Source organism: Alligator mississippiensis, chromosome 3, assembly GCF_030867095.1.
Source record: "Alligator mississippiensis isolate rAllMis1 chromosome 3, rAllMis1, whole genome shotgun sequence".
NCBI lineage: Eukaryota > Metazoa > Chordata > Crocodylia > Alligatoridae > Alligator > Alligator mississippiensis.
The window spans coordinates 127,898,094-127,924,558 of NC_081826.1; the positions used below are offsets into that span (position 1 = coordinate 127,898,094).

Below are 26,465 nucleotides of genomic sequence, written 5' to 3' on the forward strand. Positions count from 1 at the left end.
GTTAAAACAAGGTAATGCTGCCTTGATATGATTCGCATCTACACAAGACACTATCAATGAAACTACACCAGCTGCTAATCTCAGTGCAGGTAAAGTCTCAAATTATTGTACTTCAGAAGTACTATGTAAAAAAAGAAAAATCTATCCATACTATACTTGTTTTTTTCTACGTACTTTTGCATGACTAACCACTTTTAAATTCTGTTTCATTCTTTCTGAAGGTCTTAAAAAGGCCTTACTCTGCTTATAGTAATTCAGTAAATATAGTTTTAGCTCTGCTTGAAAGGTTGTGCATCCTCACACTATCATGGGATATCCAGAGGCTATTTTATTTATGTGTTATTATCTTGACAGCAATTGTATTCTTGGTTCAATGGACAAGAAATCTCTCTTCCAGTGACTAAAAACACTGTGAATAATTCATGCAAATCTCCAGTACTAAAACAAACACAAGTAACAAGTCCTTTGATTTTTCAGCTTCTTGGGAAGGAAGCACACACAATTTGTCAGGCCTGACTCAAGAGGTCTAGGATTACAAGAGATCTAAAACAATTTAAAATGATAGCCCCGACGTGGACGACAGAACCACAATACAAAAGCAGGCATGAGACTATGGCCTAAAAAGCCTCATGAAGACAGATGGCCAAACAATCAGTTGCTTATAAGTTACGATTCTCTGAAATAACCGAGTTGTAATTATAAGAGTATTTTTACTTTATGAGATCTGCCTAGATAGGGCTTAAGTGACATAGTCCCTGAAAGAATGGAACCATAAGTACTAAACTGAAGTCAGACCTGCTTAAGTTACCACAGATAATTGCCGCGGACTGTAGCCTAAAGGTATTGTCTGGAAGGAGCAAGTCACAGAATCTTGCCCTAAGAGAGTGACTGTTAGAGATCTAAAGAAGGACACTTTGTGCCTTGTCTAACATCTCACAACTATCTATCACCAAAAAACCTTGTTTCTTGCATACGTACTTTCTGGACTTCATGGCTTCAACAACACACTGATCCTAATTATAAGAGACCTGGGACCTGAGTGGGGTTCCCTCAAGGAGAATAGCATAGTTAACCCAAATCCTGAGGCACCATTGTACAACATCACCACACATATGAAAGGATAGAATTAACTTCACATTCTGATTATTGATTAAACGGTGATTGTGGGAGCTGGTAAAGAAAATTATTAATATGAGGGATGCATTCCTTCTCCCCACAATGAAGAAGCCAATGAAAGTTTTATGCAACTAAAGCAGCAAGAATGGCCATTAATAGATACTAAGGTAATTTAAATCAATCTATAAAACTAGCGTTACAAAACTTGCATTAAAACTTGATACAAAAAGAAAGCTGTGAGAAGGAAGGGTTATTGGTTGTACCGTGTTGATATAAGGACATAGGCAGAAAAAGTTCTTTGCGTAGATGTGATATCTTTTATTAGACCAACTAAATAGTTGGAAAAATTGTTCTTTGCAAGCTTTCAGGCACAAACACCCTGCTTCAGTCTAGTCTGCTGGTGAACTGTGTGCTCTACTGGGCAGAAAGAAGGAAGGTGAAGGAAGGAGCATTCAGAGACATCTGGCTAGGAGAGGCACAGGACCACAAAAGGAATTAAAGTAGCAACAGACAAGCAAAGTAACAGTAGTTATGTAAAACTAATGGTTTTAAATGTTGTTCCAGTGGAACCATGGGGTTCCAAGATAGGTCAGCAGGAATCCACAAAGAGTCTGGGGGTAATGGTCGAGTGGCCTGGGAGGCAGTGCACTACTGTGGGGTTGGGTCACCAGGCTTTAGGATAGGAGTAGGATTCCACAGCAGAAAAAGTGATATGAAAGGGTACTGTTACTTCAAGAAGTTTGAAACCCACTGATTTAGACCATGATGCAAAACTGCATGGTCACAAGTAGGAGAGGAATACTGCATTTACTCGAATCTAAAATGAAGCATCCTCACCACATTCAACATGGGGGGAAGCCCCTCATTTTAGATTTAAATACAAGTAGGAGGGGGCACCAGCTGTGGCTCTGATTACACACCTAAGCCTGAGCCTGGGGCCAGAGCTGGAGCCATAGCCAATGCTCTCCCTCCCAGCCATCTGCCTCCCTCCTCCACCTCCCTCTGACCTTTGCTCCCTGCTGTACTCATCCTTCGTCTGGCACCTCTGGCTCCTGCTGGGGCCCCACTCCAATTGGGGGCAGGGAATACATGTTGCCTTCAGCCCCAGCTTGGCCATACAGCAGCAGCAACTCTAGTGCCAGCTCTTGGGCTTGGTGAGCTGCCAAGACAGCTGTTGCAAGGCTTGGGCTGGAGGCAGTACATACATTGTGCTCCATGCCCCTAGCCAGACCAGGGCCCCAGTGAAACCACAAGGAGATGGTAAGAGGAAGTGGGCAGGGGGGGAAGCAAGAAGGGCAGAAACTGAGGAGGCAGGTAGGGGAGCAGGAGTCAGGGGGGACAAGCAGTACAGGGGCAAGCATGAAGTATGCAGGCACTGGGCAGAGGAAAGATGCAAGAAGCAAGGGGCAGGGGCCAGTCCACTTGACTGTTCTGTCTTTACGTCACCACCACCTACCCTCCCCACTGCTGCCTGCCCCAGTGGGAGTGGTGGGGGGGATAAATTAAAGACAACCCTCCAAAAATTAAATTCTAGACACGGAAATTCTTGGATTCAGGTAAATGCAATAAAACTAAAACAGGAAGTATAGGAAAATTAAACAAAAGATAACAAAAACAAAGCCATGGCTTTTTGAATCGTTGTATTTAAAGGAAGAAAAAGCCAATCGTACAGTGTGCCTATTTTTAATTCAACTGACTTATCTGTACTACAGATGTAGGTAAGAGCTCCAGTCATGAATCCTATCAGCCATTGTAAACACAGAAACAGATGATCCCCATCTCAAGGAGATTAGAACATAATTTTTTATTGCTGTTACCCTCATTCTCCCTTCCTCTTTCTTCTTACTGTGTTACAGTCATTTGCTGCACTGTCAACGTTATATTTTTAACTCTGAAACAGGGTCTTTCTTGCTATGTATACATGCAGTGCCTAATCCACTGGGACGTTAATCAGGATAGGGGCCTCAAGGAGCTGCCCTCAGTACAAACAAGGAAACAAAACAAAACATTACTAAACTGATCCAAAAATGTACTCTTTTCATGACCCCATGCACAATTTTAAGTCCAACAAAATAATCAGGGGTGCACAAATAGAGATTTTTTGGGTCGATAACAGATGGCTGATTTTTAATGAGCCATATCAGCCAGTACCGATCCAACTGATGATATGCATTGATTCACAGACTGTAAGGCTGGAAAGGACCTCGGAAGATCATCGGGTCCAGCCCCATGCACCAATCAGGAAAGATAACCGGGGGTCAGGTGACCCTAGCAAGGTGACTATCTAGTCTCCTCTTGAAGATTTCCAGGGTAGGTGATTGCACCACCTTTGGAGGGAGCTTATTCCACAGTCTGGACACCCTGACTGTGAAGAAGCTGTCCCTAATGTTGAGCCTGAATCAATCTTCCAGGAGTTTGTGTCCATTACTCCTGGTTTTCCCCTTGGGTGCCCAGGTGAACAGTTGTTCACCGAGCCCTTGATGTACTCTCCTAGTGCAGCAATAAGTTGCTACCAGGTCCCCTCTCAGACTTTTTTCCTCAGGCTGAATAGTCCCAGATCCCTCAGCTTTTCCTCATATGGCTTGCCTTTTAAGACTCCGATAATACGGGTGGCTCTTCTTTGGATTCTCTCATAGACTTCATAGACATTAGAGCTGGAAGGGACCTCAGAAGATCATCAAGTCCAGCCCCCTGCCCAAAGGGCAGGAAGTCAGCTGGGGTCATAGGATCCCAGCAAGATAGACATCCAAATGTCCATCTTGAAGGTGTTCAAGGTAGGTGCTTGAACCACCTCTGGCAGCAGTCTATTCCAAACCTTGGGGGCTTCAACAGTAAAGAAGTACTTCCTTATGTCCAACGTGAAACGGTCACGGAGGTGCTTGTGACCGTTCGATCTTGTCATCTCTTTCGGGCACTCTGGTGAACAGATGTTCCCTCAGATCCTGATAAGCACCTCTGATAAACTTATAGGTGGCCACTAGATCACCACTGAGCCTGCGCTTTTCAGGCTGAAGAGTCCCATAGCTCTCAGCCTCTCATCTAAGGCCTGTTTTCCTGACCTCTTATCATGCATGTGGCTCTCCTCTGGACCCTCTCAAGCTTCTCCACATCCTTTTTGAACTGTGGAGCCCAGAACTGGACGTAGTACTCCAGCTGCAGCCTCACCAAGGCCAAGTACAATGGGAGAATGACATCTTGGGATTTGCTTGAGAAGCATCTATGGATGCAAGCCAGCATTTTGCTTGCTTTGCTAGCTGCAGCACCACATTGAAGGCTCATGTTCATCTTGTGGTCAATCATGACCCCCAAGTCCCCTTCGTCCAAAGTGCTAGCCAGCGTAGCACTGCTGAGCCTATAAGCATGCTGCGGGTTTTTCCTCCCAAGGTAGAGAACCTTGCATTTTTCAGTGTTAAATGCCATGAGGTTCTCGTCTGTCCATTTCTTGAGCCTGTCGAGGTCAACCTGGATTGCCCTCCTGTCCTCAGGTGTGAATCCTTTACCCCAAAGTTGGGGGTCGTTGGTGAACTTGGCCAGTCTGCTTCTGGCCAAGTTCTCTTCTCTCAAGCTTGTCCACACCCTGTTCAAGTGTGATGCCCAGAACTGGACACAGTACTCCAGCTGCGGTCTCACCAGTGGCGAGTAAAGTGGAAGAATCACCTCCTTGGTTTTACTTGAGATGCATCAACTGATGCGTGCCAGAGTATCATTTGCCCTACTGGCTACAGCATCGCACTGCCAGCTCATATTCATACTGCAGCTATTATTACTCCCAGGTCCCTTACATTCTTGGTGCTAGTCAGTTTGGATCAGCCCAGTCTGTAGGTGTGTTAGGGGTTGCCCATGCCGATGTGGAGCACTTTACATTTCTCAACGTTGAACTTCATCAGGTTTTGATCCGCACAACTTACCAGCCTGTCTAGGTCCGCCTATATCTGTAGCCTATCTTCAAGCGTGACCATGCTCCCCCAGCACTTGGTGTCGTCCATGAACTTGGCCAGTGAGCTCTTCACCCCCACATCTAAGCATTAATATACAGCCAGGCAGCTTAGAGAACAGTTGAGCTGGTAAGTCTGTTGTGGGGGAAGGGCAGATCGAGGCCCCCACAGTGAGGGAGAGAGTGGGGCTGGGGCAGAGGCAAATGCTGCCTAGCTGGGGCAAGGCAGGGCATGGGATGGAACTGAGAATGGCGTGTCCGGGGGAGCTGGGGTGGGGGCAGCTTCCCTGCTACGTGCATTCCAGGACAGCATGGGGGCACGTGTCCCCGGATCTGTGTATGGGGAGAGGCCAGGCTGGGGCCAGGGCAGTGCCACGCTCTTCCTAGAGGGGGCATTGGGCTAGGCTACACTCAGGACAGGCAGCAGTAGAGATGCTAGAAGGGGGGGCTACAGCAAATTTTGGGATGGCTGCAGCCTCCCCGCCCAGTAGCCTCCCTCCAAGCACTACCACCATCTGCCCTAAGCGCAGCTTGGCCCAACCCCCACACTGGGAAGAACTCAGTGCAGCCCCAACCCCAGTGGCAGCTGGACCTTGCCCAGCACACAGATCCAAAGGAACATGTTCCCATGCCCTCCCAGGGTGCGTGCAGAGGCAAGAGCTCCCCACCATCCTCTGGACAAGCCACTTTCAGCTCTGTCTCATGCCCAACCCTGCCCTAGCTGGGCAGTGCCTGCCTCAGTCCCACTCCCTCCCTCACCACAGAGCCTCAATCTGCCCCCACCCCATGTCTCTTCCCTCCCTCTGCCCCTTCCTCCACAACAGACTTACCAGCCCAACACTGCTCTCCACACTGCCAGGCTATGCTCCTGGTCACCTGCGTACTGCACTGCAGCTGCGCACATGCATGAGGCATTTATCAGTGACATTATAAGCCACATCACCCAAAAAAAGCCGATTGCCAATACCGTAAATTTTCCTTTTATCAGTGCCAATCCACCTCTAAAAATATTACCTATTAGAACATGGGTGCTCAACTTCTAGCCTCTGCAGGGCTCCCCACAGGTTTAGAATTTGGTGGTGGGGGAAATGGTAGTACCACTCCCCTGATGCCAAATCTCTAGACCAATAAAGGGAACCCTTGACCCTATGGGCTGGATTGGGCCCCCAGGACCCAAGCCCAGCAGGCAGGCAGAATGAGGGAGCACTGCCAGGCCTCAGGGCCCAATCCTGGTGTGTAGGATTCATTATGACCCACGTTACTGTCACAACCCAAAGTTGTGAGTTTTGTTTTGTGTGCGCTTCGGCACCGCTAAATTATTTTCCCGCTAAATTGTAGCTTCTTTGCACGGTGGAGTTTTCTGCTGCAGCAGAGAACCCCGGTGCAACGGAGAATTTCCCGCCAATTTGTAGCTTTCTTTGCATGGTGCATTTCTTTTTGCATCTAAGAAACGCTCGGTGCAAAGAGTTCCCGCCATTTGTATTCAAATTCGAGCCACATTACTGGTTCACATTAAATTATGCATACGTGGCAGCTAGCGATTGGCTTGCTAGCCGTATAAAAAGCTTGTGTGGTTTCCGCCCAAATTGGAGAGAACTTGGAGAGAAATTGGAGAACTCCGAGGAGACCCCCCACAAGGGAGGACTCCATGAACATCAGGAGGAGGAGACTTCACGCTGTGTGAAGATCTCTAAGTGCTGCGGATCCTTACAGACCCAACACATTTCTTAAGAGGCAACAGGGCCCTAACCAGCCTCTGGCCTCTCCCCATCGCCGATAAATTCCTAGACGTATCCCTTCCTGTGTACAGACCCCCGGAGCTTCAACAACTCCATGGGAGAGAGCGAACTTGTCGTAATCCTCAAACAAGGATTTAAGCGGAGCTGTGCCTGGAAAACTGTCCAGCCTACACCACGACCACCTTTGGTGTAAGTAAACAATCTTTAAATCAACCACTACGCATCCGTGACTAATTCTAGCTCGCCCCCGGTCTTCTCCGACCCCGCGTGCCCGGGTTGCTGGCCACGGCCCGCATGCACAAAAGGGCCCGGATCGCTCCCGGCCCGCACAGTTATGAGTCCTGCTCCAATCATCTGGCACATTGGGCCTGCACCACTGTCTTAGAAGGACTGAAGTCATAAGACATTGGATCAGTGTTGTATATCCAACCTTGGACCCGAGGATATTCCTTTGGCTCCACCATATCTAACGCATCAAACACAAACTACTGCGCTTTTATGCCAATCCTCTCTGCATCCTCAGACCCTACTTTGAATCAATCCCCTACAACAGGGAATTTTCAAACTTCCAAAAGATTTCAAACTTTTTGGATCAGTGTACCCCCAGCGGCTAGACGCAGTGGGGGGTGTTGGTGCGTGGCCGAACACTCAGTGCCAGGAACCGCCATATGCGAGCTTCCCCTGGCCCCTGTGTCTGGCTGGGTGTGTGTTGCCTGCACAGCAGAGCAGGATGGTGCGTGGTGGTGCTTATTTTGCTGACAGTCTCCTTGTGCCTCCTGTTGGTCTGTATCTATCTACTATCTCTTATTTTTAGACTATGAATTCTTTGTGGCAGGGATAGTTTTGTTCAGCCCTTCCATAGCATTAAAAATGAAGCTCTGGCCCATGATGAGGGTTCTTAAGCCCTACAGTAACACGAATGATTTTCAGAACTCACCTTCTACCAGAGCTTAAGGGATTCTATGATTTAAGGCAGGTTATCCCAAACAGAAGTTTACCCAACTATAAAAACACTATCAGAACTGCCCTCATGGTATACAATTCACCCAATGGGAGCAACATGGAAACTGCCAAACAGATTGTAATGGCAGCAGCCAATAAGGAAATCCTGATTGCAATCTAAAAGGTGACACTGCAAATTAAAATACTGAGATCCAAGTGGGAACAGGGTAAGTAGGTGATATTAATTGAAAGAAATGTCCTCTCTCATATCTCCTTTTATCTAATATTTGTATGAACCTTGCAGCCCAAGCTGTGGAAATCCTACAGATAACCAATTTCTAATGTGAGCCCTGAACACATTTTGCCATTTTCAAGGCAGCTTCTACTTTACAATCCCATCAGACCTTTAATAACTGCCTCCCTTTGGCCAGAATGTTTGAGTGGCATTGTCCTAAATGGACCAGTGAATCTGAAAAATCTAGGAAGTAATAGGAAGGCTCCAAAAGCGACATTTCTCAGGCTAAGGATGCAATTTTTTTAAAATAAGTCCTAAAATAATAAATATTTAAGGGTAAATATCCCTTTTAAACATTCTGATCTCTGAATGTGTGCATACATTACTAAGTTCTAAACTCCATGAAAGAGACAAGAGCCTCACTACAGCTCAACAGAAGGTTCTACTCAGCAACAGCAGCAGTACTATAATGGTAACAGAAGGGAAGAGACATAAGTAATGGAAAATACCAAAAATATTTTATGACATAAGTCGATGACAAAGTTTTCACCTAAAGAATGGTGACTGATTTTGATTACTTTGAAATGGGGGGGAGGGAAAAGCAGGAATTCCAAGATTAAGTATAAAAGTAATTAGAGCCATGGTAAGATTTTTGTATAAAGAAAACATTTCCCTCAGAGATAGCTTCTGATAGTACGGTATTTTAATCAGAGCAGAACCACCAAGACACTGAGAAGCTGTATGCTCTGAGATAAATGGGTAAACCAGCTAACAGCAGAAAGTGCAAATGTTTATCTAGAGATTTTTTTTTTCTTACTTCAGGGAAGTGACACTGACAGGTTCTTCCCTCAACATATCCTGAGACAATTTTTGACCACAAGAAAAAAGAAAAAGTTAGTTATCACCTCTAGGAGGCAAGGAGGACTCCGGGACCTCCCGATCTGTCCAGCCAGGGGCATGGATCAAGGTGGTCAAGGGCCCTAAGGCCCGCCGCACCAAGGCCCCTGCCCCACCAGAGCTGAGCACCTCTTGCCGCTCCAGCAGAGCCTGCTGAGTTGCCGGCTCCCACAAGCAACATGGGCCCAACTGCAGCTACCGCCCCTGCTCCCCAAGACAAAACGTAAGGTGTTTGTTGTGGGAGACTCCCTCCTGAGGGGGACTGAGGGGGCAATCTGCCGCCCCGACCCCTTAGCCCGGGAAGTCTGCTGCTTCCCAGGGGCCTGCATCCGGGACATTGCAGAGAGGATCCCAAAGCTCCTCCAACCCACAGACCACTATCCCGTGCTCCTTATTCATGTGGGCACCAATGACACAGCTTGGAGCGCTCCCAGCCGGGTCATGAGACGCTACAGCGATTTGGGAGCGGGGCTAAAGGGTCTGGGGGCACAGGTGGTGTTCTCGTCAATCCTCCCAGTCTCAGGCTATGGGCTGAGGAGGAAGAGGAGGATCCACGTGGTCAACCAAAGACTGCAGCGCTGGTGTCATCGGGAAGGCTTTGGCTTTCATGACCACAGCCTGCTCTTTGGCGAAAGAGGCAGCAAGCTGCTGGGAAGAGATGGCCTCCACCTCTTCCCCTAGGGAAGAGGCTCTTCGCAGCCAGACTGGCTGACCTGCTCCACCGGGCTTTAAACTAAGCCTGCTGGGGGACGGGGGGGACTACCGCCACTGCTGGCCCGCTGAGCAATCCTTGCAAAGCGAGCAGTTCAAGGCACTTAAGGGAGCCCACCCCGCCCCAGCCCTGGTAAAATCTGTGGGCAAGGAAGGAGCCCCCCAGGGGACACTTGCCTGCCTGTACACAAATGCCAGGAGCTTGGGGAATAAGCAGGAGGAGCTCATCCTCCTGCTCAATGCAAATAATTATGATGTCACAGGGATAACGGAGACCTGGTGGGACTCCACCCATGACTGGACCACGGGTATAGATGGCTATACCCTGTACAGGAGGGATCACGTAGATAAAAGGGGTGGGGGTGTAGCTCTCTACGTTAAGGAAAGCTACACGTCCCTGCAAGCCGATATTGGTGACCAGGGTGGACAACTGGAGACCCTCTGGGTTAAAATCCGTGGGGAACACAGCACAGGGGACACAATGGTGGGAGTCTACTACAGACCTCCCACCCAAAGTCCTGAGCTTGACCAGGAGTTTGTCCGGGAACTGGCTGAGGCAGCATGCTCCAGGACCATGGTTGTCACAGGTGACTTCAATTACCCGGACATCTCGTGGGAGGATCGCTCAGCAAAATGTGAGCGGTCGCAAAGCTTCCTCTCGTGCGTGGATGACCTCTACCTGACTCAAGAAGTCTATGGGCCAACGAGAGGCAAAGCGCTGCTCGACCTGGTGCTGGCTACTGGGGATGACCTAGTCGGCGACCTAGGGATCGATGGGAAGCTGGGTGACAGTGACCACGAGATGATCACCTTCACCATCCGCTGAAAAGCTGGCAAGTCAGTCAGCAACACGGAAGTCCTTGACTTCAGGAAAGCCAACTTTGACAAGCTCAGGAGGCTTGTCAGTGAGGCCCTAAGGGACCATGACCATGGGGAGAGGGGAGTTCAAGAAGAGTGGTTGCTCCTCAAGGGAGCGATCCTCAATGCACAAACTATGTCTATTCCCTCTCGGAGGAAAGGCAGCAAGAGGCTCTCCAGGGACCTAGCAGACTCCTGAGGCTAAAAAGAAAGGCCTACAAAGGATGGAGGATGGGAGTCACCTCCAAGGAGGATTATTCTGCACTGGTCCGGTCCTGTAGGGAGCAGACCAGGAAAGCCAAGGCTGCAACAGAACTCCAACTAGCTTTGAGCATCAAGGACAATAAAAAGTCCTTTTTCAGATATGTGGGGAGCCGGAGGAAAAGCAGGGGCAACGTTGGACCCCTGCTGAACCAGATGGGGCAACTGACAACTGACGCCCAGGAAAAAGCCAACCTATTAAATAGGTACTTTGCATCAGTCTTTCATCAGTCCCATGGGACACCCATGCCCGCTACGGGACAGGGAAGTCCGGGTGAGGGTGATCCCCTGCCCTCCATTGATGCTGACTTTGTGAAGGAACATCTTGAGAAGCTGGATACCTTCAAGTCAGCCGGCCCTAACAATCTTCACCCCAGGGTACTCAAGGAGCTGGCGAGCATCATAGCCCAGCCTCTAGCACGGATCTTTGAAAACTCTTGGCGCTTTGGTGTAGTGCCTGAAGACTGGAAGAAGGCCAATGTGGTGCCTATCTTCAAGAAAGGGAGGAAAGTGGATCTGGCTAACTATAGGCCCATTAGCCTGACTTCTATCCCGGGGAAGATCTTAGAAAAGTTTATTAAAGAGGCCATCCTAAATGGACTAGCCGACGCCAACATCTTAAGGGATAGCCAGCACGGGTTTGTTGCGGGTAGGTCTTGCTTGACCAATCTCATTTCCTTCTACGACCAGGTGACCTATCACCTGGACAAGGGAAAAGAGATTGATGTCATATATCTTGACTTCAAAAAAGCCTTCGATCTGGTGTCCCATGATCGTCTCTTGGAGAAACTGGCCAATTGTCGCCTTGGGTCCTCCACAATCCACTGGCTGGAAAATTGGCTCCGGGGTCGGACCCAGAGGGTAGTAATTGATGGAAGTCACTCATCATGGTGTCCTGTGACCAGTGGGGTCCCCCAAGGCTCTGTTCTTGGACCCATACCGTTCAACATCTTCATTAACGATGTGGACACTGGAGTCAGAAGCGGACTGGCCAAGTTCGCTGATGACACCAAACTTTGGGGCAAAGCATCCATACCAGAAGACAGGCAGGTGATCCAGGCTGACCTGGACAGGCTCAACAAGTGGGCGGACAAGAATCTGATGGTGTTCAACGCCGATAAACGCAAGGTTCTCCACCTTGGGAAGAAAAACCCACAGCATCCTTATAGGCTTGGCAGCACTATGTTGGCTAGCACTAAGGAAGAAAGAGACTTGGGGATCATCATTGACCACAAGATGAACATGAGCCTGCAGTGCAATGCTGCGGCTAGTAAAGCGACCAAAATGCTGGCTTGCATCCATAGATGCTTTTCAAGCAAATCCCGGGACGTCATTCTCCCCTTGTACTTGGCCTTAGTGAGGCCGCAGCTGGAGTACTGCACCCAATTTTGGGCTCCACAATTCAAAAAGGATGTGGAGAAGCTTGAGAGAGTCCAGAGAAGAGCCACGCGCATGATCAGAGGTCAGGGAAGCAGACCCTACGATGACAGGCTAAGAGCCCTGGGGCTCTTTAGCCTGGAAAAGCGCAGGCTCAGGGGTGATCTGATGGCCACCTACAAGTTTATCAGGGGTGACCACCAGTATCTGGGGGAACGTTTGTTCACCACAGCGCCCCAAGGGATGACGACTAGGTCGAATGGTCATAAACTACAACAAGACCGTTTCAGGCTGGACATAAGGAAGAATTTCTTTAGTGTCCGAGCCCCCAAGGTCTGGAACAGCCTGCCACCGTAGGTGGTTCAAGCGCCTTCACTGAACACCTTCAAGAGCAAACTGGATGCTTATCTCACTGGGATCCTATGACCCCAGCTGACTTCCTGCCTTTTGGGCAGGGGGCTGGACTCGATGATCTTCCAAGGTCCCTTCCAGCCCCAATGTCTATGAAATCTATGAAAGATTTGTGAAACACTGAGAAAGAGGCTAAGCAAAAGCAAAGGGACAAAGAAGGACATTGTCTTGGACATCTTAACCAAAAACAAATTGTGATGAAAACTTCTGGGCACCTTAGAGACTTCTAAATGTTTTGTGCAGTACTTATCACAAGAAAGCCGCACCTTGCCTGGGACCTCTAAGTCATTCAGTCACAATGCACATATTACACATAATACAAGAATAGATATTTGCTTCTTTATCAGCTTAATCAAATGTTATAGCAGACTGTCTCTGGACCACAAATTCCCCTGCCTATTGAAAAAAAATGAAGGACATATCCCTCATATGAGGAGACAGATTTGCCAAATCCTCTCCTTTTTCTAGTTGTTGTTACTAAAACTTCAGGATTTTTCTCAGATAAGCCTTCACATCTCTTAATTTAGGAAAAACTGACCTCCAATTACCTTGAGGGCAACAAAGCCTAAAAGAAGTGATGCACAAGAGAGGCCCTTGACATTTATAAAGACTGGAAAATAGCAGCCGTACTTAACAAATGTTGAGAGAGCTCCTGGTGTTTCAAAAGGATGACTGCTGTCTACTCAAAACAGTTAAACATTTGAAATGTTTTCAACTACAGTTTGCTAGCCACTAGTTTTACAAATATTGTTTACTTTTCAGAATGAATAGAGTACTCATATAAGGTGCTGGATCAGTAGCTCTGGCAAGGAAAGCTTTTGTGTGTCACCACATAATAGACAGCGTTGGGCAGCAGATGTGTAAGTTTCCCAGCAGTTAAGCTGACAATATGCCTTTAGCTTATCATGGAAGTGCTACATCTATAAAAGGTAAAGTGCACACTCAATTTTTATAACCATTCAATCCCCAGAACCTCACCCAAAAGTATGAACAAAGAGACTAATTATGGTTTGTTTATTCTTTAAATGATGTGAACAGTTATCTACTGGGAAGAGAACTAAGACCACTAGCTGACTTAACAGACTGTCAGATGTCAGAGGGTAATTTCTGGTCACTAATGAATCAAGTTAAATGTGAAGTGGCAAGATACAGAATCACCCTATGCATCATTGTTAATCACCTAATCCATTTAGTCCCTAGTTGCCATCAAGTGTTTCTTATATTAAATAACGCAAATGAAATTTAATAAGATCATATGGATAAAAGATAGATGATGTGGAACTGACAGAAAAATATGTCAAACAGTATTATGAATAAATACATTTGGTGCTTACCCATCTCTTCCTTTACTGACAATTTTAACTTCAAAATAGTATATTCCACAGGCTGCAGGAATAGGATGTGTGGCACGAACTGAGGCAGCATCTTTTGGGGTTTTTCCATGACCTGCAAAATAATCAGTCATATTAAAAACTTAAACTCCAGCTGAAATGAAAATGCACAAGGTAATTTGACAGTGCACAAACCAACACTCAGAATAAGTGACTCAGTTGCACGTACTTGAAAAGTCTGGTTAAACTGATTGATGAAACAGCATGTGAAGCTATGTTCTTACGAAGGTGCTCTAGAATGTGCTTACCATTGTCACTTGTCTAAACATGCCAACAGATCATTCAGTGTATTCTACTTATAAGAGGTTTGCTATTATAAGGCAAATGATTAAAAGGCAAGATTCAGTCTGTTTTAATATAATTTGTATATAAGATTGACAGAAGTCCACTTGAAAATATTGCCTGGCTCCAGTTGCACAGTGTTTACTTAGTTTTATCAACTGAACTATTAAAACTGTGCTGTATCATTTACTGCTCAGTATATTTCTATTTCTTTAGAAAATTTCAAGAGATTTTATTGCTGTCCTTTGACATATCTGTCAGTTGCTTCACAATATGCACAGTAAGCAACTTATTTCCATGTTCTGAATTTCTTTTATTACAACAATTCATTAACCACTAAAGCCTACAAAAATGAATGTAGGCATTACTCCTATTGTTGCAAGAACAGCAGACACTTATCAGTGCTGTTCCTAAAAGAAGTCCTAGTCTCGGTACGTTAGCCTCTTCAGGGCCTCGGCAACTGTGTTTATTTTCTAGCATCTTTTGCATTGCTTACTTCAGTATGCTTCATTAATAACCTTTTCATTTTCTCTAACGATGGCTTAATCATGAAACATTGATTTTTTAAGACTTTATATATTTAGCTTTTATGTCATCTGTTTCCTGTAGCCACAGATTAGACACAAACTGATTCACAAAGTCTTAACAAAGGAAAAAGACGCATATTTGCTCCTGCCTGTACTCAAAACAAGACCATGGAGATTTACTGAATTTCTTACTCCTAGTAAGATTTTTCCCCAGATTTAATCCCTCAAAATAATAAGCAAACCTACAGCCTAAGAAATCCCAGAATAAGTTTTTGTTTTGTTTTCAAGTGCCAGTGATTCATTATTAAACTGTTATGAATCAGGTTGCCTTTCTTAGTTGTACAGAAGTCCCCGGACCATAAAGCAGCCATAACGTTCAAGGGGCCTCTTGAATCCTTGAACAGAACATTAACTCAGACATCCCTGTTTAGATATCACTTAATCCCTAAAATAAAAATAAATATTTCCTAACATTTAAAAATAAAAACCCAAGAGATACAGTTATAAATTACAGGAAAATATTCCTGTACTTCTCTTTGTATATTTTATGGAAATCCCTGTAGTTTCACTGTTTTCACTAAACAATTGAATCAAATTTCCCAAAAAAGGAGGAGGAGGAAAACATTTTAAAAAATAGGAAAATGTGGTTGCAAATCTATTACTATTATCCAATGATATCCAAACTAAAATGGGTTTGGAAAACTGACTAAATTTCAAGATGCTGTCCTTTTTAAAGATCTCTTTTCTAACCTATAAGGTAGCCTCTAATTTTAAAAATATGCTTATTCTAGATGGTCTGTAGTTACTACTTTGATAGTAAATTCAAAATGCAAGAAATGCAGTCAGTTGGATCTTAAGCATTGCAAGGAGCACCCCATAAAGCCTCCCAACATTTTTCTCTACGTTACCTGAAATAGAAGTTTTCAATAGTAAGACTTTTACAGAGTTTAAGATATAGTCTATAATAGGATGACAATTTTTAAAGTGTGTGAAAGATTAAAGACTAAAAGCCTTTTTTCATCATTAAAAAAGTGTTCTGCAAGAGTCTTACACAGCAATTTCCACTACCTTCCTGTAAATTTTAATTTTACTTCGAAGTCTTTATAAAAACCTGCAATCACTTTGATCAAAGAACTGAGACTAACTCACTTTATAAATAAAAAGTTATTTTAACAGCTGTTAGTGATATTAATTAACTTTTATTAAAAAAATATATCATAAGGTCTTTAGAAACAGAAATTTCCCTCTGAAATTAAATTAGTATTAAAAATAAGCTAAATTTAAACAACATACACTTGAAATAACCAGCTAAAACAGAGATAAGGTAGTGATAATCACAGAAATTATTTTAGTTTTTAAAACCTAATATTAAGGCCCAATGCTATAAACATATAAATGAGTAACTCCATAAACATTAACTAACCTTACTTAAGTCAAAGGGATCTCCTTGGCAAAATTACTGGGATGTATGATCCTGTGTTAGACAAGGTTCCTTGGGTGAATTTGATATCTTTTATTAGACCAACCCAAATGGTTGGAGAATAGTTATTAAGCAAGCTTTCGGGTTCATCCTATGATCCTATGTTATTAATTTGTAAATACATACTTTAGGTAAATATAGTTTAAAATGACTAATGTTATTGGGAAACTGCAGGAATCGGCTAAAAAAATTGAACAGAAACTTAAGTGGATACAGGGGAAAGGTTTTACTCAGACTAAAAATATCAAGACCTGTAAGCAGTTACTCAGTGACTTCAATTTCTGTGATTGCTTTAACTGTACAAAATAGGCCTCTGTATTGCTGCCTTGGCTATATTTGGTACAGTAAAGTAGATCCATCTCGGTTTCTCCAAAATGTTACTGAATGAATTTAAAATGCTCTTGATAAGCTCATATAGGATTATTTCCATCAGAACCCTGTTTTGTCTACTAGACAAATGTGAAGAAGCACCTAGAAGTGGAGATAAAACTAGAAGATTTTTTTAACCCGACATTGGAAGCCACTCAGAAATACCTGTATTTACGGGGGAGGGAAGGGGGGGGATCCCAGCAAAGTCCATTTATTCAAAAATTGTATAAGACTTTTTTGTCTGACATGATGACAGAAGCAAGAGTTCTTTGGCAGTATCTTTACTGGAGAAACTATGTAATTGGGAGAGAGGCAAGACAAGATTTCAGGCACAAAGCACCCAAATAAAGCAGTAGATTCAAATTATTAAGCGATTGGAAAAAACAAAGAACAGGCTACAAACTGAGAAGCAGCTCTTTTGTACAGTAATGTTACAGAAGTATATTAGGATTTCAAGATATTGCATTTCCTTGATTGGGTGGGCAAAATACAGTCTGCAAACTGCATAGTGACATGCATACACATCCACGCATATACACACACGTACGTGTGCATATATATGTGTGCGCACGTGCCTGTGTGCACATGTCTGTATGTCAGCATGCAGTTTGAGGACTGTACATACATACATTTTTTTTTTTTGGATGGTTCACTCAAGTGGTTGCTACCTTTAACTCCAATATGTTGTCAGAAAGACAAACTTAGGACATTTAACTACAGTGGAAGTAAAAAGAAGAAAAAAGGTGGAATGGAAAGGGGAAACAAGCTAGGAAAAAAAAGCACTGATGTTACCAGAAACAGCACTTCCTGTCAGTCACAGATAGGGAGCAACTACCTCCAAAAAAAGCCATTTCTATTATCAGAATGTTGCACGAGCAAAGGAAGCCTGAATAAATGCATCCAAGAATCAACAAGACTAATGGAGTCATTGCTTTTAACATTACCCACTTCTTGACTGGATCTATTTTTCAAGGATGCTGGTGGAAGATCCCACAGATTTCCACCAACAACCCACACATTTGTTTCAAAATCTTTATCAAAAGCAATGCCAATTCCGGTTCTTTTCCTACTGCCCAGATAGCCACAGATGTATTGCCAGTTCCAGCACTTTACAAAATCAGAGAGATTCTGAAAGTTTTCTTCCTGAAGCTGCAGCAGTACCTATCTCCATTAAGATTCAGGATAAAAGGGGAGAAAAGTTCAATTTTTAAGGAGCCATTCACTGCTTTAAACAACAGCATGTTTGCAGTTAGAAGAGGGGCTACCCTTCTAAGACCACCTTTTCTGATCCACATACCTATGTGTTAGTCTGGTAATCTCCAAGTTGACTTACTAAAGAACTAGCCAACATTCCCCCTACATTCTTATTAGGTGAGGCTCCCTTTAGTTGTCACTAATTACTTAAGTGTCCCAGCTTACATAATGTATTTCTATGGCCTCGATCTCTGTAGGCAGTGAACATGTCGGGTAGTCAGCATAGCCAATGTTTAACATTCATTCATAATTTCTTCAAAGAAATTGCAACAAGATGCAGCAATATGGTTTTAACTTTTAGAGACGGGGGGGAGATGACAGGTAAAGCAAGAAAGAAAAAAAAAATCATAAAAATGTACTTTTGTAGGAAGCCAACAGACCAGAACGATTCCTTATTTATTTGTTTTTAGCTCACCATTTTAGAAAATCACAGCAAAACAAGTGAGCAAACTTGGCAGAAAGCTACATGCACGTGATGAAAAACTTAACAGTCAAACTAGATCAACTATAATACACTTCTAAAAATCCCCAGGTCATAAATACCTGAAAAGAAGTCAGGAAATTCAAAGTTTAATATTACACAACATATCTTTCCTTCTTAGGGTCCTCCAGAAGGCCATAATAAGTCATCAACTCTGAATTTACTAGCTTTGCAAGTCTGCAACTTAAATATTATTTGAATGAAGTATTTCATACAATACACACTAGGCCCTGCCTCTTGTAGAATACCTTGCAAAGTACATCAAATCCTTTTACAGCGGCCAAATCCTACCATTTGTATGTTTGTGTTGCCATTTTCCTCCTCTTTGATTAAACAGTAACATGTTTATCAAGATTTCACTTCAATTTCACTACTGTAAACTTAGAGAAAGGGTAATCACAAGGGTTTTCCCCTTCTTCTACATTCGTTTGACTACACTGTGACCAAAGACCTCCCCTTGAAGCCAACTCAGAAGTTGTTTTGATCCGAAGCACTCGGGACTTGGGCCTAGAATACCAGATGTGAGTCTGCGTGCCTGCGTGCGCCCTTTTTTAATAGGTCAGGGTAAACTCATACCCTTATGGCTTCTATGACATGTTCACAACAACCAACACTTACAGCCTCTATTGTTGCTGCCCTACACGAGTATAATATTTTATACCTTTGCTGCTGCCAATTTGACAAGCAAGTCACGGGAAACCACAGCATGAACTGTAATATTCCTTGCTTTACGTCTTAAATCCTAATCTTCCCACTCAAGACCCCTCAGAGGCCTACCCCTGGCTGGATGCCCGGGGGGGGGGGGGGGGGTGCAGGGGGACGGACAGACAGACTCCCTCCCTGCCCCCCCCACTTTTTTTTTTTTTTTTTGCTCTCCTACACACAGAGATGCACCCTCCCTGTGCCTGGCTCCGCAGCATTTCCAGGGGCCTGATCTCACCCATGTCCTCGCTCTCTTCCTAGACAAAAAAAAAGAACGTTTCTGCTTCTGAATTGCTCAGTCTCCTTTCTTCTCCCTCCAGAACCCTTTGCTTAACACAGGCCATTTCTGACTCTTCTACCTTCCCTCTTCTCCTCCCAGGATCTCATGCAGCAAGTGAGTGGGGGGGGGGGGGGGGGGGGGGGGGGAAATGAACTTGAATCACACCCCCCACCCCACTCACACCCATGTAAACTCCTGAGGGGGTGGAATCCCAAGAAGAGCAGACAGGCCTGGCTTCCTGTTATTGTTGTAGTGCTGCTGCCTTCCCTCCCTTCCCCCTACACCCTGGGGGGGGACCCTTCCCACCCCAGAGCAAGGGGCAGTGAGGGAGGGGGAAGGATAGGAAGAGGGGTGCTGGGGGGGTGAGATGGGGGCTGACCAGGGGGAGGGAGATGGGTGCCAAGATGGGAGATAACTGGGAGGGAGGAATGGGTACTGACGGGGAAGAGTAGTGCAGACCAGGTTGGGGGGTGAGATAGGTGCTGATCAGGAGGGGGGTTGCTGATCAGGTCAGGAGGGTGAGATGGGTGCTAATGGAGGGGTTGGGGGGGATGGGGAGGGCTCTGACGGTGAACTGGGGGGTGGGGGAGGGGAGAAGGGGGTGCGGGGCGTGGGGGAGGGGCGCTGACCCTTGTAGTGGACGCGCAGGTTGTTTTGCGAGAGGCCGATGTAGCTGAACTTGTCCTTGGGGCTCCAGGAGCGCGGCAGCGGCGTCTCGCGCTCGTCCACGGCCGGGTAGAGCCGGCGCAGCCGCCGCTTCAGCTCCTTGTCCTGCTCGTTGAGGGCCGCATCGCCGTGCGGGAAGGGCGCCGCCGCGCTGCTCCCCCCCGGCCCGGCCCCGGGCCCCGGCGCGGCGGTGGCTGCAGGCGGCGGCGGGGGCGGCGGCGGCGGGGCCGGGGCGGCGGTGGCGGGCGGCGGCGGTGGTGGCGGGTGCAGGAGCAGCGCGGCGGCCGGGGCCTGCGCGGGGCCGGCGAGGGCCGGGGCCTGCGGGACCTGCTGCTGCCCGGACATCCCAGCCGGGTCTGGGCCGCTGGCTGCGCGGGGCGGGGCGGGGGGCGATGGTTGCAGCCGCGCTCTGACGCGGGGAGGGGGAGGGGCACCGCGGTGCGTCCCGGCTCAGCTGAGCCGCTTCCTGCGGGGGTAGGGGGCGGGGCTTCCGCCGGTGACGTCCGAGGTGTGCGCGAGACTCGGCCCCTCCCCACCCGGCGGGAGGGGTGTGGCTTCCGCTCCTAAGGAGGCTACGGCGTGACCGCGAAACCAGGCGCGAGGCTGCGGCCCCGCCCCCCTGCACTGGGGTCCCCTCTCCTTCTCTCCACACGTACATGGGGAGACACTGGAGGGCTTCTCACTGCCCTGCAGGGAGAGGCGCTTGACCTTCAGGAGGCAACAAGCCCACTCCTAGTCCTAGCCAGGGTTTGGACTACATGGGGCGGGCAATTATTTTGGGCGGAGGGCCGCTTATGGACTTTCCACAAGCCATCGAGGACCGCATGACAGGCAGCCAGGGGCAAATAAATATTAATTTTCTCCATTTTTTAGGGGCCCTGGGGGCCAGATAGAATGGCCTGGCAGGCCACATCTGGCCCACGGGACGCATTTTGACCACCCCTGGATTACACTTTGCCTCAGGGATCTGCACAAAAAATTGGGCTGCCCATCATGATGCCTGAATAAAATCAAAGACACCCCACCCGTTACGATTTTCAAATCTTACAGGGGGGCTCTTGTCTCTTATCTCCCCATAAGACAAGAGCCCCCCTCTAAGATCTGAACATCATAACCTGTGGGGACTCTGATTTTATTAGGCTCAATGCCCCCCCCTTCCGTTCCCCCATCATTTGAACCCTGGCACCTAGGAGAGCTCCTGCCTCCTCTGGACACCTGGAGGTAGCCATTTCCAACCAGGGTGCTGCAGCAAGGTGCCCCACTGCATAGGCTGCGGAACGGGTGGGCCACCAGGGTCATGGCCCGACCAACTTCTAGCATATTAATTTATATAACCCACAAATGCCCAATTGTCATTCCGCTTAAAACTGTATAGCTATTTTTTTTAACTGCATAGCTAGCTAAATTAATGTGCTAAAAGTTGGTTGGGCCATGGCCTGGGTGGTCCACCCATTCCACAGCCAATGCCCCACCACGCCAGCCCTGGTGCACTGGTGGACAGGATTGGCAAGATCAGAGCGCAGGTTTCAAATGGGATTCTGTGGTTCCTGGAGACGCCCGTAATCCCGAGTTCTTTGCCACAGAAAAACAGCCGTGTTATGTTTCTGTAGTCAGGGTGGGAAAAAAGAGTGAAAATGAAGAATGGGCATTTTTCCAGAGGTGCCTCGCATCTCGCCAGGGGGTGCCTTGAAGTCTAAAAAGATGGAGCAGCGCTGCTCTAAGGTGCCACCCTGCCCTGCCTGCTGTCTGACTTCAGACTCAGTCACCTCCCCACCACCTCTGTCTGGGCCTGGGCCAGGGGTGGATCTAGAATTTTGGAAAGGGGGGTGCAGGTGGTGAGGTACATCGTCATGTGTAAAACAACACATATATTTCTCCAGTTAAACTAGAATCTTTTCTAATCCCCTAGGGCAGGGGTTGGCAACCCCCGGTATAGGTGCCAGAGTGTGGCACTCAAAGGCATTTTGCTTTGCACTCCTGCCTTGGGTTGAACAGCAGGGAAGGGGTCGGGCCTGTGCTGCCATAACAAGAATTGGGCCACTTATGGCTCCCCCATTGTCTGCCCTGGCACACAAACATCTTACAAATTGAGGTTGCAGATGTTTTCGGCACTCTGCCCAAAAATGTTGCTGACCCCTGCCCTAGGGGCCTACAGCTATATGACTGAATTTAAGATAGAAGCAAAAACCAGCTTCATTGGAATAATTTTAAAACAGTGTGCAGTGCTGTGAAATAGGAGCTTCATGAGCAGGAGCTGTGAACACACAGCAGAACTGCAGAACAAAGGCGAGCTTGAGTGGTAGAATATCAAGACAATTAAAAAGAAGAAACAGTCATTAACACCTGTGCAATGTAGAGTTTAAAAGGGATCAGGTAGATGATAATGAGCCATGAAGTCAAGTGACTTCCTCATTACTGCCTGACTAGAAATGCTGCTGCCAGGCACAGGTTTTAAGGTTTGGATGGATTAGGAATCAAAGGGGCGTGCAATTGCATCAGTGCCTCCCCTGTGAATGCACATCTGCCTTGAAGTCTAAAGCAGGGGAGAACCACTGCTCTGAAGTGCCACCCTGCACTATCTGCTGCTTGACTTCATTGCTGTGCAGAAAAGGACCTGGGGCTTGCAGTGGACAATAAACTGAATATGAGCCAACAGCGTGACCTTGTTGCAAAGAAGGCTAATGGCATACTGGACTGCATTAATAGGAGCATTGCCAGCAGATCAAGGGAAATTCTTCCTCTGTATTTGGAACTGGCAAGGTCACATCTGAAGTACTATGTCCAGTTCTGGGCCCCCCACTACAGAAAGGATGTGAATAAATTGGAGAGAGTCCAGTACAGGGCAACAAAAATGGTGAGGGGGCTGGGGGGACATGAGTTCTGAGGAAAGGCTGAAAGAACTGGGCTCCTTTAGTCTGGAGGAGAGAATACTGAGAGGGGATTTTATAACAGCTTTCAACTACCTGAAGGGGGGTGTCCAAAGAGGATGGAGCTAGACTGTTTTCAGTGGTGACAGATGACAGAACAAGGAGTAATGGTCTCAAGTTGCAGTAAGGGAAATTTAATTTAGATATTAGGGAACACCTTCTCACTAGGATAGGAGTAAAGCACTGGAACAAGCCACCCAGACAGGTTGTGGAATCTTCATCCTTGGAGGTTTTTAAGACCCAGCTAGACATAGACTTGGCTGGGATTATATAGCTAGGGATAGTCCTTCTTTGAGCAGGTGGTTGAACTAAACGACCTCCTGAGATCCCTCTTGACCCTTCCAACCACTTCCCTATAATTCTATGATTCAGACTAAGACAGCTCCCCACAGAGGGGCCTGAGCATTTTCAGATGTGGTCTCAAAGGGCTGCTATATCTGACAAATTAAACAGCTTCTCTTCTATTTTATTTAATCCACAGTTATTCCAAAGAACATTTCAGACTGTAGGGTTTTGAAAGGAGGAGTCCTTCCAAAGTGTAGTCCTTCCTGGTGGTGACAAAGCACCCCGCAGAGCTGGTTCTCCTTCTCCCTGTTCCCAGCTGCTAAAATTCAGTACGAGACAGATACAGATATATCACATGCACTCCTACTTTTATGCACATGGTTCCCGAGCAGTTGGAACTGGGAAGTAGGAGCCCTAGAAGCAAATCATTATGATTTCACTGAACTAAGTGGCATATGGTGTAATAAAGGTGTGATATTCAAAAATGCTAGCGAGATTGAACAGGATTTCTTGTAGTCATGAGACATGGGTCAGGGTTACTGTTTTGCCCTGACACATGGGAGTAAGTTCCTCCTCCTCCTCATCTTCTTCTTCTTCTTCTTCTTTTTCTTCTTCTTCTCTGGAAATCAAATATAGATCTCTCTCCTGGGCACCAGTTGGCAGCAACAAGTGCCAGGTTCAAATGTCATTGCTCCCTGGGAAGCTGTAAGACACTGATCACCACTTCCTGTGGAGAGGGTGTGACGAGGTGCCTGCAGCTTCAGTCAGCATACTGCACCCCCACAATTCTTAGTCCTAATCACACAGCTCTGCTGGGGCAGCAACCTGCAAAAGAACTCAAAGAGGAGCCAGGCCCATGGGCGTCTGGTGCTGCCTTAGTCAAGGGGGGCATGTGCAAGTAGTCCCGCTGACTGGGTGGAGGCCCCCCCCCCCACGGCTGATCTCACTGCCCGGGCTGGGGGAGTCCCCCCATGGCCAATCCCATGAAGGCTGATCGCTTCAGCCGCTTCCAGGAGTGGCTGCGGCCACTTCTGGGAGCAGCTGCAGTGATCGGCTGGCACTTGCGGGGGGGGGGGGGGGGGAAGGAGTGGGGGAGGGGGCACTGGTGCTCCCGTCTGCCCCCATGCCCATCACCTAAGCAGTGAGCGTGACTGAACAGGGGGTGCACCAGTGCTCTTAGGGGGTGCACATCCATCCCTGTGCACCTCCCTATGCATCACCACTGGTCTAATATGTTCTTAAGGATGGGGATTCCACAGTCTCAGTAGTATATTCCAGTGCTTAACCCCTCTCACAGTTAGAGAGTTGCTGTTACTATCTGTAATGGTAGATTTGTACTTTATAGACTAAATTTGAGATTTGTAAGCTTTCATAAGCATCAGTTTACTTCACCCCTGTGCACCCCCTATGCATTGCCACTGGCCAGGCCTATCCTGCATCGGGGCCTGGACTACAGCTGGTCCCAGCCACACAGCTTAGCTGGGACAAAGAAGCTGCAAAAGCAACAAAAGAACCAGGCTTCAACTCTGACCAAAAACTGCCAGGCTCCAATCCTGGTCAGTTTGCTCCAGGGATTAATACCTCCATGGTATTATCTCACTCAAAACCCAGAAGGAAAAAGGGGGAGGGAAGAAGGAAAGAAGAGCCCCAAACACTAAGACAGATGCTCTCTCCCTTTATCTGAGGTTTCCCCTTCAAATTGCTTCAGCTTGCTTCTCCAGTGAAAGGGAGGGAGACCCTCCCCATGAGGAGCCGTTCTCCTGAGCTTGCATTCAGCTCTGCAGCCTTGCAGCTAGCTGCCTAGCTGAAAGATTGCTATATACCTTGGCATGACATCACCCCAAGTATCCTAATCAGGGTTTGCCATGCTTCCAGCCTCTTTCTTGAGCAATTAATTTAAGAAAAAGAACACTGTCCAGTCTAGCCAATCAGGCTAGGGATCTGATTTTCAAGCTGTACTTGAGGAAGACCAGGCTTTCTGGTCTCAGCATGGGGGGAAGCAGGGGGTCCTAAACCAAAAGGCCACAGATACCAGGACACTGCAGGGGGCTTACCTGTCAACCTCCCCAGACAGCATTCTTCTCCACAGAACACCAAGCAGAGGAGAGGAGACAAGATACAGCAAATACAGAAATCATATACCATGAATGGCACATGGCTCCGGTGGCTGGGGGGCATGGCTGTGCTGGCGATGGTGGAAGCTTGGTGATGGAAGCCTGGCAGCGGTGAGTGGGGAGCCTTTTTGCAGAGGATATACTGCCACATGTACCCCCTACGTGTCGCCCCTGAATAGAGCAAAGCAGACACATATTAAACATGATCATATTCAAGCTAAAGCATACTTTGCAGTACAAAACAATATGCATAGCAACGTGAAACCAAAACACACTTTGCAGTACAAAATTGCTTGTACGTTTTGTGTGTTACATAGTATTGAATTTAAAGGGGAGAAGTGGAGGGGGGGGGGAGGGGGGCAGCTGCAAAGCCTAAGGCAATTAAGTCCTAATAGAAGAGAGAGATCATAAGAAATACCGTGCTGGATGACATCCAAGGTCTGCACAACCAATATCTTTTGACAGTGTTACGGACAGATGTTATGACCCCCATGTTGACCCAAGGCCCCTAAATATTAGGTCCCATCCCACATATGCAAATATTTAAGATGCTGCCATGCAATTGACTTATCTAAAGGTATAGTGTTCTTTGTATTAATCACTCTCCCATATGATCTTATTTGGGGTTTTTTTTGGGGGGGGGTCTTTTTTAGTTTTGTTTTGGGGTTTAGCTTTTGAAGGGTGGGAGGGGGTTTCTGGTGGTTTTGTTTGTTTGCTTGATGATAGCTGCATATGGAAAAGAAGTCTTCAATTAAGATGCCTAAGATGGTCTTTTCCAATGCCTATACCCCTTCTCTGAACAGTTCACCAAGAACATTGTAACATATACAAGTGGCATATTTTCCATCCAATATGTGTTCCTTTAGATTTGTCAGCCCTGAGCTTCATTTGCCATTGCATTGCCTGTGCATCTAGCTTTTTGGGGTTTCTCAAATGTTTCTCTATTTCTTTTGCTCTTATCTAACCAAAACACATTTATGTCATCCTTAGTTTTTGTTACCTCAGTGTTCAATCCCTCCCCCCACCTCTCCCTCCAGATCATTAATTAATATGTTAAAAAAATATAGGACCCAGAGTCAGCCTGAAGGTAGCCTGCCATTTTGAAAACTGACCATTTAACCCTGTTTTTGTTTTCTGCCTTCTAACCAGGTTGTGAGCCATGACAATCCTTTGCCTTTTGTCACATTATTAGCTTCTTTTCTAGCCTGTTCTTGACAGATTTTGTA

At 46.6% G+C, this 26,465-nt stretch overlaps 1 protein-coding gene across 3 annotated transcripts in view; it reads right to left on the reverse strand.

The window, feature by feature from the left end:
- Positions 1-25,405, reverse strand: part of RANBP9 (RAN binding protein 9) — a 66,439-nt gene extending 41,034 nt beyond the window's left edge. Inside the window, exons 1-2 of one of the 3 annotated variants that reach the window (XM_006269196.4) lie at positions 25,180-25,405; positions 13,816-13,927 (exon numbers count right to left, since the gene is read on the reverse strand). In XM_006269196.4, the coding sequence (XP_006269258.2) occupies positions 13,816-13,927; positions 25,180-25,390 (323 nt within the window). In that variant the 5' untranslated portion in view covers positions 25,391-25,405. Of the gene's footprint in view, positions 1-13,815; positions 13,928-19,876; positions 20,334-25,179 lie in introns of those variants that run through there. The other 2 variants (XM_059724394.1, XM_059724393.1) reach the window with 2 other exon arrangements.
- Positions 25,406-26,465: the final 1,060 nt, after the last annotated feature.